This window comes from Mandrillus leucophaeus, unplaced genomic scaffold (assembly GCF_000951045.1).
Source record: "Mandrillus leucophaeus isolate KB7577 unplaced genomic scaffold, Mleu.le_1.0 Scaffold1753, whole genome shotgun sequence".
NCBI lineage: Eukaryota > Metazoa > Chordata > Mammalia > Primates > Cercopithecidae > Mandrillus > Mandrillus leucophaeus.
The window spans coordinates 120,763-136,811 of NW_012101758.1; the positions used below are offsets into that span (position 1 = coordinate 120,763).

Genomic DNA, 16,049 nt, shown 5'->3' on the forward strand with positions numbered 1-16,049 from the left:
TTTTTTCATCCATAGCTCGCTTTTCAGATTTTTTTTTTTTTTTGAGACGGAGTTTCGCTCTTGTTGCTCAGGCTGGAGTGCAATGGTGGATCTTGGCTCATTGCAACCTCCGCTTCCTGGGTTCAAGCGATTCTCCTGCCTCAGCCTCCCAAATAGCTTACAATAATTGTTTTTATGTCAGTCTGCCATTAAACTCACAGAACAATGAACGTCTTATAAGGTAGCCCTATTTCTATCTCAGTAGGCTTTGCTTCTTCAGCTTTCAGGATGAAGATCTGATTTTTGGAGTTCAATTGATCTGGATTAGAATCCTGGCCTTTTTACTCATATTGAGTAAGATTTTTAACCTATTAGAGTCTCAATTTTTAACCTGTGAAATGAAAGTAACAATTCTTAACTCACAGAATGGTTTGGATAATTATTGGTGCACGCAATTGCAAAACAGAAATATAATGCCTACAATATAAAAGATGCTCAATGCATGCCACTGTCCTTTAGATCTTCCCCATTCATAAATTTGCAAAGCATAATTTGTGGCTTAAATGACAAAATCCCTGCTAAACCTGACCTATTTGTGAATTCAACTGCTTAAACCAGCGAGCATCTGAATGAACTGTGTTAATGACGTGAAATTTAGAAATTTATCCAAGGGATACAGTCCAGCTTTACCAAGAGAATTTTATGATGAGTATAGATGTACTTAGCAGTTTTTAATGATATTTTTCTATCTTTAAATAAGAAAATTAAAAAGCATTTTGTTCCATACACATAATTTTACTTTAAACAAGTAATTGGACAATACACATAATTTTATTTTACTCTTATATTAACAATGATTGATGGTGTAGAAGTCTCCATAGTGCTACAGTGCAAAATGTGCAACACTGGAAGGTTTGGCAGGCTGCTAGGCAGCTTCAGAATAGGCATTCATGTGGTAAACGAGTCAAGATCCAAGAGCTGCCCCCCAACTAATAGATTTGATCTTGTCAGTCCTCCAGAGTTCACTGACTTACAGTGACTAAACTTAGAAAGAAAATATAAACACAAGTGATAATTAATTACCTTCTAGTGAAGACTATAACTGCCAACAGAACTAGACTCTCAAATTCTTGAAGCTATGAATTTCTTTCTATGGCTTCTACATGAGAAACCTTACTATAATCTGAATGCTGCTGTTGAAATTAGAATCAGCAAAGAATAAATTATGTTTTTTAAGACTCCAGTGTTAAATGACAACTGGTTAAGGAAGCCTCTTGCATCTGTCTTCATCACAGGGATAATCTCCCTTCAGGAACTAACAGGCCATATTTTTTTGGCCTGGATTAGCCAAGGCAAACATATACCACTTGGATTAGCATTGCACGTGTTTGAATCTATGACTTTTCTTCTTCAATGAATTCATGTGAATCAACTCCCCCTTTTCAAATGTTAAATACTTTCTTCAGAGCTGTTAAAATCTTTGATTAAGTTACAGTCTATACCATCTACCCGAAAGCCATTCAACATTTTAAGATATATTTACTCAATTCTAATTTCATCAATTAGGTATTAATTTGAGAGTTTAATTCTCAGTGTCAACGTTATTTTCAAACTCTTGGGAAAACCACAGGGACCCTGATTCACAAACTAAAATTTGCTGATAAGTCTTTAAATTAACAATATGGGATTTACTACTCGTAACTAGAAGTTTGGTTCATTGTATTTCAGAAATTGGCTTGATGTTTTATTACCTCTGCACAACCACCTCCAGCTCCACACATGAGACTATATTTCACTTTTACTATTAGTTAGTTGTTTTAAAAGTATTTTTATTATTTTCTTTTATCATTACATTCTTCATTCTGTGAATTCCAACAACATGTGCAAAAGAAGGTATAACATTTAGGAATAACAGAGTCCCAACAAATATAGGTCACAAGTCAAGTTAACAGGTTGTATCACAACATAGGGGAAAAGGCTATATGTAAATAATTACCACAAAACAAAGCAGTTTGTGGTGGGGCATGATATGAGAGAGAAAAACCACAGTTAAGTTTTACAGGTATAGGCTGTCCATTCCCTAGGTCAGTATTGAGAATAGACACAGGTCCTAATCTAAGCTTTTAACATTAATTTAGACAATTAATATAAAGAAATTGTTGGCCGGTAATGGTAGCTCATGCCTATAATCCCAGCACTTTGGGAGGCTGAGGCAGGTGGATCACATGAAGTCAGGAGTTCGAGACCAGCCTGGACAATATGATGAAAATTCGTCTCTACTAATACAAAAATGATTAGCCAGGCATAGTGGTACATGTCTGTAATCCCAGCTACTCAGGAGGCTGAGGCATGAGAATGGCTTAAACTCGGGAGGTGGAGGTTGCAGTGAGTTGAGATCATGCCACTGCACTCCAGCCTGGGTGACAGAATGAGACTCTGTCTCAAAAAAAAGAAAGAAAGAAAGAAAGAAAATAATTTTTTCTATACTTTCCTAGAATATGATTGTTTTTGTGTTATTTAATCTATTTGAATAATGGAGAATAAATGTTGGTATTTCCAAGAAGAGGAAGTATAGAGGATATCTTATTATAGTACTGTGTTTGATATCATATCATAAATTACAGTTTTTCTGGAGAAGGTTCAAAGTGATTGTATAAGACAGGACAAAACACACTTACTGACTCTAAGATCTTGCCTTTTTTTTTTTTTTTTGTATTCTAAAAGAGGATGCCTTAAATATATATAGTTCTTTTTGCTTCTCACAAGAGGCATAGTTGGGCATGAATAAAAATGAAATAGTTATTGCAGTATCGTGATATTTACTGACATTGGTTAACACTCTAAAACCCATATTGTATAAGTAAAAAAGATAATCAGTATGAAAGTTATACTCTTCACTATTTTGTGTAAAGGCAGTAATTGTTTTTCTTTAAAAATCCTAAATCCAGAGAAATACTGATGTGTATAATGAGTATCAAACAAACTGGTTTACTATGTATTGGTAGTTTTAGGTGTAGGCATGTAATGGAAATTCGGTAGTCTTAAAAAAAATAAATTCAGAGTGTTTTTGACAAATTGATTATTTGTTGTGAGAAGTGCTTTATGAATACTCACCTGCCACCATCCATTCTCATGTCCAAGGGGCCATCTTTCCGAAGGGAAAAACCTCTTTCAGGAGTATCAAGTTGCATGGAGGAACACCCAAGATCCATAAGAACTCCATCAAAAGTTCCTGGCTGCACCCCAGCTTTCATTAATAAGGCTTCTGCCTGGCTGAACTGGCCCAGCACAGCTCGGATTTGTTTACTGTGAGTAAACCCAGGAGATAGAGAAAACACTTCTGTTAGATAAAAGTCTTTCTAAAGTCTATGATCAATGGAAGGGAGCACATTCTATTATTACATTATTTAACTAATGTATATTTACCGAGTGCTTAGTGTTATATAAAGACATGGATATGGAAACTATACATCTTCGGTCTCAAACACCAGAGCTAGTTTAATGGAATTTTATTACTGCTGATAAACACAATTTATTGTGTATCTTTGTGAAGGGATACAATATATTCATAAGTTAGAAAAATTCCTTTGTCAAACCAGGTCTTTCATATTTTCTTAAAAAATTCTTACATCTATGGGTAGAGAAAGAAGCATATGTCATTCTATCAAAAAAATAACAAGTAAGCCAATTTAAATACAGTAAATAATATAATATAAATCATAAAAAAGATGTCAAATATGTTCAAACCAATCATTTCAGCTTTCTCCATGTTTTTCCTATAATTTAGAATATGGTGCTATGCAGCTATAAACTTGAGGAATGAAACTGTGACTAAAATAAATGCCTTCTTGCAGAAGGGATTATCTCTCAGCAGGGATTCTCAAGTGAATGGAGCATTCAGAACCAACAGACAGGCAGGAGTTGGGATCACCTCGCAGCTATACTAATTCTTCCTACACAAAGTGAGATGCTGCCTTCAGGGTTCTTTAGAAGCCTTAAGGCAACTAGCATGCATTTTGGAAGGTGAATGAGAAGAGAAAATTGGGCAATACTCTCAAGACGTCATTCCTTCTGTCTAAAGGTGGGTAGAGTGAGTTTGGATTTCAACAGTGTTGGATAATTTACATTGATGATATTTACTTATATGTATGTTGTTTAAGGTGAACTTCACAGCTCAATAGTAATTTTTTAATAAAATTCCGATGGAGAAAGTAATTGAATATCTGCTATGGGTCAGGCATGATGTTATTTGGAGTGTACATAAAGATTAATAAAGCATGACTTTCTGTGCTTTGAGCTGAGAGGAAAAGACGTACAAACAGTTTACAAAATACTCTGATGGGTGCCACTAACAGAATGATGAACAAATTGCCCTGTTCTTATTTGGAAAATAAAAATGCTAATACTAGCACTGGAAACACAGAAATAACAGAATACTGCTATTGAAAGGCAACTCCCAAGTCAATTATTACTATCACATAACTGATATTTGAATTTTTCCCAAATCCAACATCACTGCTAGGTGAGTGGACAGAAAGGAAAGTCATTGTTTTAACTACCTCCTGTATATACCATTGGTGAGAGAGGGCTTCCAATTCTAAGTCTGTGAAGATGGGCAAACACAGGATTTCATTTGACCCAACACTGGCCAGAAGAAACAAAAGTTTGTTTTATTTTATTTATTTTTTTAATTTTATTTAACTTTTAAGTTCGGGGTGTATGTGCAGGTTTGTTATATAGGTAAACTTGTATCATGGGGGTTTGTTGTACAGGTTATTTCATTATCCAGGTATTAAGCCTAGTATCCATTAATTATTTTTCCTGATCCTCTCCTTCCTCCCACCCTCTCCACTCTGGCAGGCCCCAGTGTGTGTTGTTCCCCTCTATGTGTCCATGTGTGTTCATCATTTAGTTCTCACTTAAAACCACGAGCATGTGGTATTTGGTTTTCTGTTCCTGCGTTAGTTTGCTAAGGATAATGGCCTACAGCTCCATCCATGTTCCTGCAAAGGACATGTTCTCATTCTGTTTTATGGCTGCTTAGTATTGCATGGTGTAGATGTACCACATTTCTTTATCCAGCCTACCACTGATGGACATTTAGGTCGATTCCATGTTTTGTTATTGTGAATAATGCTGCAATGAACATATGTGCACATGTGTCTTTATAATACAACAATTTATACTTCTTTGGGTATATACCAGTGGTGGGATTGCTGGGTTGAATGGTATTTCTGACTTTAGGTCTTTGAGGAATCATTACACTGTCTTCCACAATAGTTGAACTAATTTACGCTTCCACTAACAGTGTATAAGCATTCCTTTTTCTCTGCAACCTCGCCAGCATCTGTTATTCTTTGACTTTTAAATAATAGCCATTCTGAATGGTGTGCGGTGGTATCTCATTTGTGGTTTTGATTTGCATTTCTCTAATGATCAGTGGTGTTGAGTTTTTTTCCATACGGTTTGTTGGCTGCATGCAAGTCTTCTGAGTCAAAAGTTTATTAATCACATATATTCCCCTCCCAGCCAAAGGGAAGAAGCCATTACTTGCCATACAGGGTCACATAGGGGTTGCACTCAGGAAGAGAGTGGAAAACCAGGGGCTGTGAGAAGCAGATTTTAAGAGGTTGGGTTGCCCCCTAGTTCCCAGAAGAATGTGATTGGTTTGTTTGGATAATCCCTTGAGCTGGCAGGAATTGAACCTGCTAATGAGGGATAAGCAAAAATTATGCCTGATCCCTTTGATAGAAAGGGTTGTTTGGCTAGGTAACTTTATCTGCAAGAATATAGTGGGGAGAGGAACTCGTGGCTAGGCTATTTGAGGAAAAATTAATTTCTTTATATATACTAAAAACACAAATTATAGCTCCTTCCACACCACCACAATGGTGCACATGGGTGTCCTGGCTGATGCTCTCAAGAGCATCAACAATGCCAGACAGAGAGGCAAACACCAGGTTCTTATTAGGCTGAGTTCCAAAGTTATTGTCCAGTTTCTCACTGTGATGATGAAGCATGATTACATTGGCGAATTTGAAATCACTGATGATCATAATGCTGGGAAAATTGTTGTGAACCTCACAGGCAGGCTAAACAAGTGTGAGGTGATCCCTCATCACTAAACAAGTGTGGAGTGATCAGCCACAGATTTGATGTACAACTCAAAGATCTAGAAAAATGGCAGAATAATCTGCTTCCATCCTGCCAGTTTGGTTCCATTGTAATGACAACCTCAGCTGGCCTCATGGACCATGATGAAGCAAGAAGAAAACACACAGAGGAAAATCCTGGGATTCTTTTTCTAGACATGTAATACATATTTACAAATAAAATGCCTTATACACACACATACACACACACACACGCATTGTCTCTATCTCTCTATATATATACACACACACACATATATGTTTACACATATATATACACATATAGGTGGTTGTGTATATATGTATGCACACATATAAAATGTGGAGAGTACATATATATGCACAAACACATATATACATAGTGTGTGTGTGCGTACATACTACTTGTTCTGGAGAATCCTGGCAGACATAATATCTCAGGTACTATTTGATATTAATATAAGAGTAAAATAAAATTATGCCTGTTTTCTAGTGAACTCCACTTAAGTAAAACAGTACTTTCCCCAAAAGTTAAGGAACACATAATAACTGGGCCTTAATCTGGGGTGTTACACCACGGTCCTTAGTTCACATTTGAACATTTTCAGTAACAGGAACTCACTACTGTTTTGTTAAACAGTTCTTTTTTACTTGATAGCTATTTTATCACTACTTCTATAACTTTTGTCCCTAGTATTCCCCTATGTCAAGCAAGTTGAAAACCTATTTCCCAGAGCAGCTGTTCATACATGTACTGTTAGCTACTGTAAAGGATATTTGTTGGCTACCTTAGTTTCCAATCTGTCAATTCCAAAAGGAACTCATAATTTCAGTTAAATATTTTGGGAAAGATTGATCATATCCATGATAGTTTATACATCAACTTGGCTAAGCTTTCATGCCCAGTTATTTAATCAGACCCTAATTTATGTGTATTTTGTAAATATGTGTAATATCTACAATCAGCTGACTTTAATTAAAGGCAATTATCCTTAATAATGTAGATATGCCTCATCCAATCAGCTGAAAGCCCTGAAGTTTCCCAGAGGAAGAAGAAAATTCTGCCTCAAGACCACGACATCAGCTTCTACCAGATAGTTTCCAGCCTACTGGACTGTCCTACAGATTTCACATATGTCAGACTCCGCAATCAGGTGAGTCAACTCCTTGAAATAAATTTCTTCATGTAATAAGATATCATATATATATATATATATATATATATATATATGTGTGATATATATGCATTTATCTACTTCCTATTGATTCTGTTTCTCCTAGTAGTCTGACAGATACAATATCTCTGCTCAAGAGGTAGATTTTTGATTAGCTACACTACTTTGTGTACATTATCCGAATGGCCCACTATAATTGGTTCAGAAATTGGCAAAAGTCACAACTCTAGCCAGTGAGATACAAGAGATACTTCCTGGGGTCAGGGGAAAGAAGATTCTTCTTTTTTCCAGCAAGCTTCTGGGGAAAGAAGGTTTTTCTAACACTTGCTTGATATGAAAGAAGCAGCACATAGCTCTGATGACTGCGAGTAAAACAGCAGCTAAATTGTCCCAAAGAAGGAGAGAGTGGCAGCCAATTCTGGCCAACATTATAGAAAGCAAAGTAGAGAGAAAGAATAACCAGGCCACTGAATTGAGCCTCACCTAAAATACAACATACTCTTGAAGTTTTAAGTTATAAGAACCCATAAATTATCTTTGTTGCTGAAAACAGTTTGATGGGTTATTATTTTACTTGTAATTGAAAACATGCTAAGTACTATAGCTATCATGTTCTTTAATTCTTCTTTACTCCAAACCAGGGGCGTACAATCTTTTGGCTTCCCTGGGCCACTGGAAGACGAAGAATTGTCTTGGGTCACATATATAATACACTAAGACTAAGGATAACTCACGAGCTAAAAAAAAATCACAAAAAATCTCATAATGTGTTATGAAAGTTTATAAATTTGTGTTGGGCCACATTCAAAGCCGTCCTAGGCTGCATGTGACCCTTGGGCTGCGGGTTGGACAAGCTTGCTTTAAACCACGTCCATTCTCATACTGCTATAAAGAACTGCTCAAGCCTGGGTAATGTATAAAGGAAAGAGATTTAGTTGACTCACAGTTCTCGTGATTGTAAGGAAACTTATAATTATGGTGGAAGACAAAGGGGAAGCAGGCACCTTCTTCACAGGGTGGGAGGGAGGATGGAGTGAGTACAAGCCAGGGAAATGCCAGATGCTTATAAAACCATCAGATCTTGTGAGAGCTCACTCACTATCACCAGAACAGCATGGGGAAAACCACCTATAAGACCGGATTCCTTCACCTGGTCCTGCCCTTGCCAAATGGAGATTATGGAGATTACAATTTGAGGTGAGATTTGGATGGGGACACAGAGCCAAACCACATCACCATGTATATTTTGTTTCTTTAGACATACCCTGTAAAAAAAAAATCTTCTCCACGCTGGCTGCTCTTTTCTGAATGTGTTCCAGTCTGCCTATGTCCCTAGATCTGAATTCCACGATGATCAGCAAGAATAAAGTAAATTCTTGCTCCCCTTGTTCTAGTTATATTAATAGAGCTCAAGATGAAATTAGTTTTAGAATTTATTTGACACTGTTGACTTACACTGCCTAAATCCCTTTAGTCTTTTTCTTTTTTTTTTTTTTTTGAGACGAGTCTCGCTCTGTCGCCCAGGCTGGAGTGCAGTGGCCGGATCTCAGCTCACTGCAAGCTCTGCCTCCCGGGTTTGCGCCATTCTCCTGCCTCAGCCTCCCGAGTAGCTGGGACTACAGGCGCCCGCCACCTCGCCCGGCTAGTTTTTTGTATTTTTTTTTTAGTAGAGACGGGGTTTCACCGCGTTAGCCAGGATGGTCTCGATCTCCTGACCTCGTGATCCACCCGTCTCGGCCTCCCAAAGTGCTGGGATTACAGGCTTGAGCCACCGTGCCCGGCAGTCTTTTTCATGTACACTGCTGCTAAGCCTATTTCCTCCATACTGTACTTGGGCAGTTTTGCTATTTTTTTAATGTAAGTATAATTTTTGGCTTATGCATTTTCTACAGTCCTTTTAGGATTCACAGATTATCTTCAACTACAAAAATCTTCATACTGCAGCAAAAGCCTATAACAAATCACTACTGTCCAGTCTTAATTCCTTAGACATTATAGCTATTATCCTGCTTACAGCTAATGTACTTGTAAAATAAACATAAGATCTTATAGAGGATGTTTGCATTCTTGGATGTCCTCAAGCTTAGTTGTTTAACAGAAAATATTCATATAGTTTCAGAACTCACTATGAGTAAATAACGAAGTTGTAATAATCATTGTGGTACAAAGCTCAACATTATAATGTACAAGTACGAAAGTATAAAAAAAAATGATGCACCACCACAAAATAAATGTTTTTAAGACAGTTTTCTGATGCTATATCAGTTATGTGTTTCTAGAACTGAATTGTTCTCAGAGTAAAGGAAACATCCATGAAGTTTTCTGACCAGTTGTTAAAAAGTCAGCCACAACTTTAGACTCTGCTCTTTATCTCATATATGCAATTATGTCAAGGCTAATTTTCCTAGATAGGCAGATTACATGCCCACTTTTCCCTCACTCACTCCCCTTCCATTGCTCTCTTCTTTCTTTTACTTCTTCTTTTCCTCCATTCTTCATTTTTCCTTTCAAGCTTTAATTTTCAGTATTTTTGCACGTGCATTTAACAAGTGTTAAAAGTAACAGAAAAGTATCATCCTATGTTCTCCAGGATGGAAGCAGAATGTTGCTTGTGATCCAGAACACCTGCTAAATGAGAACGCTTTCTCAATCCAACCCCAATAAAAGTAAAGGAACGCAGCAGTAGAATGCAAACAATATCTTGGTTGTAGGCAGCCATTTCTGAGGTTCTCTGACTATAATAAGTATTGTTAATACCGACACTGGCAAGTCATTTGCACTGGTAGTACAAGTTATGAATCTATTTTGCTATAAATGACTAAGGTGCTCTAGTATATACCTAAGACTGGTGATATAAGAATGGCTACCACTCACTGTGTACTTATTAGAACTGAACATGGAACATGGAACTTCATCATTCTTCTAATGGCATACAATCTAATAAGAGGAGTTAAGAACAAACAGCTTCACAAATTATAAAGTCAATCCACTCACAAGGTTGAGCATCCTGTAGTTAATAAGTGCTCATCCATCTTGGCTACAGAAATCCAAAATTCCCATGGTTTCTAAGGTGCTTGATATAAAAGGGTACTTTTGCTGTCCAGGAATAAATAAATTTGTTTCATGGACAGAAGACTTATTTATGTAGAATCAGGGCTACTGGATAAAGCAATTTAAAAATATAAAATCTGTTCACAAATTTTCAAGAAAAACTTTGAATTTGGTACTAACCTTCTGAGACAGCACAGGAAGAAAAACATCTATTATGTTTATCCTACTAGGATGTAACACTCTTCCAGCCTAACCAATAGTAATAAATAAAGGCTTTAAGTAATTATATATCTTTAATCTCACACACAGTAATGAATACTACTATAATATGCAAACAAATGTAGAATGCAGACATACTCAACTGACAAAAACATAAAAACGGTCCATGAAAATAATTAATAATGATGGTCATGATCACTTAATTTTTGCTATGTAACAAACTACCCTAAAATTTAGTAGCTTCTGATTCTATGGGTTAGCAGTCTAAGTTGGGCTCAGTTTGGTGATTCTTTTGACAGTGGGTTGTCTGAGGTCTAGTTGGTTCCACATGGCCTCACTTACACATCAGGAAGTTGGTTGGGGTAAAGATGATGACTGGACCATATGTCTCCAGCATTTAGCAGGTTAACCCAAGTTTTTCCAAAAAAAGAATGTTCTTGTTTCAAAAGTAGCAATGTAGGGCAATTCCAATGCACAAGAACTTCTAAAGTTTCTGACTGTGCCCTGTTTTCGAATATACTATTAGCCAAGGCAAGTCAAATAGCTCAGTTTAGATTCAAGGGCTATAATAACAAACTTCACCTCTTGATGGAAAGCGTTGATGGACATCATGAAAGGAATGCATACAGAAAACAGACAAATTCTAGGGAGCATTTTTGTAAATAATAGATCATACTCTTTTCATATTTAGCAGTTAATTTGTAATAAGGACGGAGAAAGTGTACTTTTTTCCTCTAATCTAGATTCACTTCTGCTGATTGAGACTTTTTATTGTTATAAGGTAGCTTCTTTTTAAAAGCATTAAGAGAAACATACAGTGTTGGTTGGTGATTGACAGTACAACTCATAAGTAGACTTAAGGGCAAGGTTCCAGTGCCAGAAATATAAATCTGGGTAGAAACCAAACAGAAGACTGTGGCAAAGGGATCTGTCAAAGGTGAATACGTGATAATCTGGGAGAGAGCAGTATGTTAGCAGTAAGGGTTCTATAAGAAGATAATGTGTATAGACCTAGTCATGTTAGCAACAAGTAATACTCTGAAAGCATTATCTTTACTAACCATTGTCCTTCCTTCCCTTCAAGAAACATTTTTTTAAAAATTGATTTAGTCATTCATTTGTAGCTCATACATTGACTTTAACAAAATATATTTTAGAAATAATAAAACACAATTATATTTCTCTGTCTCAGTAACCCTTTTAAAATTTATTCAGTGAAGTAATCTTTCCCTGTTCTGGAATAACAATCTAGCAGGTCCCAAACCTTTACCACTCACTTATATGTAATAGTCCCATGGCCACTGAGTAGCAGACAGAGTCAGCTCAGGAGTTAAGACTGTCCAGTGCTCAACTATAAAAACAAACAACAAATAAATATTTACTGAGCTACTACTAAAATGTCAGGCACTTTTCTAACCACCTGAGATACAAAGAAAATAAAGTACCAATGATTGTAGAACTTATATTCCAGGAAACAATAAAAATCAATACATTTGGAAACATCTATTTCTGTTTACAGCAGTTTAACTTGATCAGACCAACTCTTCAACAGAACAAAACTAGAAAAGCTAGATAAGACAATCATAATTACCCATTTGAAGGAATCAGAGAGCTATAAAAACAGCTAAGACCTGAGGGAAAAAAGAAAAGTGAAAACAGGTGAGCCCAACATTGGAGCAGGTATTCCACTAATGGCCTACTTATTTGCAAGTGGATGCTGAGAGCTGAAGAAACCAAGAACTTTCGGCGGCTTCATAGGATACAGGAGATAAATATTAGAATTCAGGACCCATCCACGTGGATATGACCAGGAAATAGCCCTAGAATTTCAGTTGGGGTGCTAAAGGGCTAAAATTGGGATTAAACTAGTAGAAGGGTCAACAAAAAATAGATCATTATACAAGTACTGAAATTCAGTTTCCAATCAACTCAAGTCTTATTGCATTGGAGTAACATAGTCTTAGATGAATTGCCTGCCAGAAGTAACATTAAGTGGTATCTGGAGGAAGACACCTTCAAGACTCTCAAATTATCTCCATAACTTTTTAAAAACAATGTGTGAAATAAAATAAAAATTACTAGACAGACACAGGGATAAGAACACATACCAAGCTTAAGGAATATATGATAGAAACGGACATACAGAATACAGAATAGAGTTATCAAAACGGACTATAAGATAACTGGTTAATATGCTCAAGGAAACAGAGGACAAACTAGATAATTTTATCCCAGAAATGGCTCTATAGAAAACAGTTAAATAAAATAAAAATCAGACCAAATGGAAAACAGAAAGGTATAATCATCAAAATTAAGAATTCAATAGATGCGCTTAAGAGTAGCTTACAAATAGCCAGAGAGAATTAGGGACATGAAAGACAGTTCATTAGAAACTATTCAGATTGAGGAAGAGATTGGAAATAATTTGGAAGACACACACACACACACAAAAAAAAAAAAGAGCAAAAGAGACATGGTGAGAAAACCTAACATACATATGACTGGAACTCCAAAAAAAAAAAAAAAAAAAAGGAAATAAAGAATGGAGTAAAAGCAATATTTAAAAACAACGGCCAAGCTTTCCAAAATGATTCAAGATTTCAAACCACAGATTAAAGAAATACAATAAACTACAAAGAAGATAAACATACATACAAAAGCAAAAATGCAAAACTAGGACCATCCATAGTAAAATTTGAAAAGACAACGGGAAATAAAATTACTAAGGAACAGCCAGAAGAAAAAAGATACATTACACTCAAGGGAGCAACAGTCAGAACTCAAACGATGGAAGCCAGAAGACTAACAATCAAATTTCCATCAAAAATTAAAGGCAGATAGAGATATTCTCAGCTAAAGAAAATTGAGTTAGTTCACCTGCAAGAGACCTATATAAAAGAAATATTAAAAACAGTTTTCTTCCGGCAGAAGAAAATAATCACAAATACAACCAAAGTAATGAATAACGGGAAAAAAAGCAATGGAAAGTGTAAATATATGCTAATTCCAGATTAATACAGACTGTACAAAACAATACTTTTTTGGGAGTTCAATACATACGTAGAATTAAAATATATGGTAGTGGCACAAAAGGAAAGAGTAGAATTAATGTAGTTAACATGATCCAAGGTCCTTGCAATTACAACGTCCTGGAAGAGGTAAAATCACTATTTACTAATTTATGTTAGCCTTTCCTGTTTTGTTTTGTTTTGTTTTTGAGACAGAGTGTCACCCTGTCGCCTAGGCTGGAGTGCAATGGCGTGATGTCGGCTCACTGCAACCTCTGCCTCCCAGGTTCAAGCAATTCTCTGCCTCAGCTTCCCGAGTAGCTGGGATTATAGGCATGCACCACGATGCCTGGCTAATTTTTTGTATCTTTAGTAGAGATGGGATTTCAACATGTTGGCCAGGCTGGTCTTGAACCCCTGACCTTGTGATCCGCCTGCCTTGGCCTCCCAAAGTGCTGAGATTATAGGCATGAGCCCCTGCACCTAGCCATGTTAGTCTTTCCTAAGACAATCATGTGGGTTGTGATCCCAAAGAAACCTCAAAATGAATAAAATAATGTATAACAAATAAGAAAGCAGATGATGAAATGGACTAATTTTTAAAAGACAAGAAAGGAGAGAAAAAGAAACATAGAACAGGTTGAACAAATGGAGAACAAACAGAAACATGGTGGGTAGATTTAAACCCAAATACATAAGAAATTACACCAAGTATTACTTAAGTAAATAATTAAAAGACAAAGGAGTATCAGACTGAATTTTAGCAATCAAATTATAGACTGCCTATAAATAACACAATTCAAATGTTAGTATCAAAAAAAGGTGAAAGTAAGAAGACAGAAATAGATGTCATGCAAATATTAAACAAAGGAAAGATGGTGGAGCTACACCACCATCTTTGTATTATCAAAATACAATTCACCAGGTCATCATAACCCTGACACAAAATTCAAGAAAGACATTACATGATAAACTAAAGGTCAGTCAGACACAGTAGCTCATGCCTGCAATGCCAGCACTTTGGGAGGCCGAGGCAGAAGCATTGTTTGAGCTCAGGACTTTGAGACCATCCTGGGCAACATGGCAAGACCCTGTCTCTTTCAAAAATACAAAAAAATAGCCAGACACGGTAGTGTGTGCCTGTGGTCCCAGCTACTTAGGAGGCTGAGATGGGAGGATCGCTTGGGTCTGGGGAGCGGAGGTTTCAGTGAGGAGCCAAGACTGTACCACTGCACTCAAGCCTGGGTGACAGAGCAAGACTCTATCTCAAATAACAAGAACAACAAACCTAAAGGCCAATCTCTCTCATGGATAAAACAAAGTAATGAAAATTAACAAAATATGTACAAACCAAATTCAACAACCTATACAAAAGATGATATTATCAGGTTGACATTCACATGGCAAGATCTAAGTATACAGTACTGAAGACAGGACAGAGGTGAGAACTGAAGAGAGCTTTTGTAATTGCCTTAGAATAGTAAGACTTAGTAAAGGTTTATTAAATGAATATATAACAAATTTTTTAAATGGAAGAATTCTTTGGTCTTAGATTTAGGTCAACACCCTCAGGAGACAGATATCTAATACTAAAAGAAATATCAAATAAAAATGTGATTTTCTCAAATACAAGGCCTAGAGGTTTCATTACTCTTGGGCCCTCATGGGGAAGTTTATTTACTTTAATATTATAAAACAGATTAGAAAATGAATAAGAAAGAATTTTTAAAAGAAAATTTCCTTGGTGAGAACTGCTTTATCCCTTGATTTTTTAACATTTAATTTTATTCTTTTTACATGATGTTCAAATGATGAATCCTTTATTCCACATAATTGTCACATAAAAATATCTACTTCCTCTGTGCTTAAATTCCACTGCCTCAGTGTGTGCCTGCTTCTGACACCCACGTGAATTCTCTCTCATATAAAGTCTATACAATGCTTGGTGATAATTTCTCCTTCTAGACACCCATAGAGATTTTTTGGGTTGTTGTTTCTGTACAAGTTTATAGGGCAGACGTGAAATTTTGTTACAAGTATATAATGCATATCCTTAAGTCAGGGCATTTCGCGTGTCCAGCACCAGAGTACATTTTTTTTTAAACTATACTCACTTTATTCTGCAATCAAACACTGAATTTATTCCTTCCAACTATATGTTTGCACCCTTTAACCCACTTCTCTTCATCCTCTCTCCTCCGCAACGCAGTCACCTTTCCTGGTCTCTGTTATCTTTCCACTCAACCTCTATATGATCAAAATTTTTAATTCCTACATATAAGTGAGAACATACAATATTTGTCTTTATGTGCCCAGCTTATTTTAATTAAGATAACGACCTCTAGTTCTATCCACATTACTTCAAATGACATGATGCCATTTTATTTGTTTTTTTTGTTTTTGTTTGGTTTTTTGTTTTTGTTTTTTTTTTTTTTGAGACCGAGTCTTGCTCTGTCAGCCAGGCTGGAGGGCAGTGCTGACTCACT

General features: G+C 36.3%; 1 protein-coding gene across 2 annotated transcripts in view; it reads right to left on the bottom strand.

The window, feature by feature from the left end:
* The window catches only part of METTL15 (methyltransferase like 15), a 218,427-nt gene that overhangs the window by 35,982 nt on the left and 166,396 nt on the right, over window positions 1-16,049 (bottom strand). For both annotated transcript variants that reach the window (XM_011977240.1, XM_011977239.1), the window contains exon 5: window positions 3,094-3,285. In XM_011977240.1, the coding sequence (XP_011832630.1) occupies window positions 3,094-3,285 (192 nt within the window). The remainder of the gene's footprint in view (window positions 1-3,093; window positions 3,286-16,049) is intronic.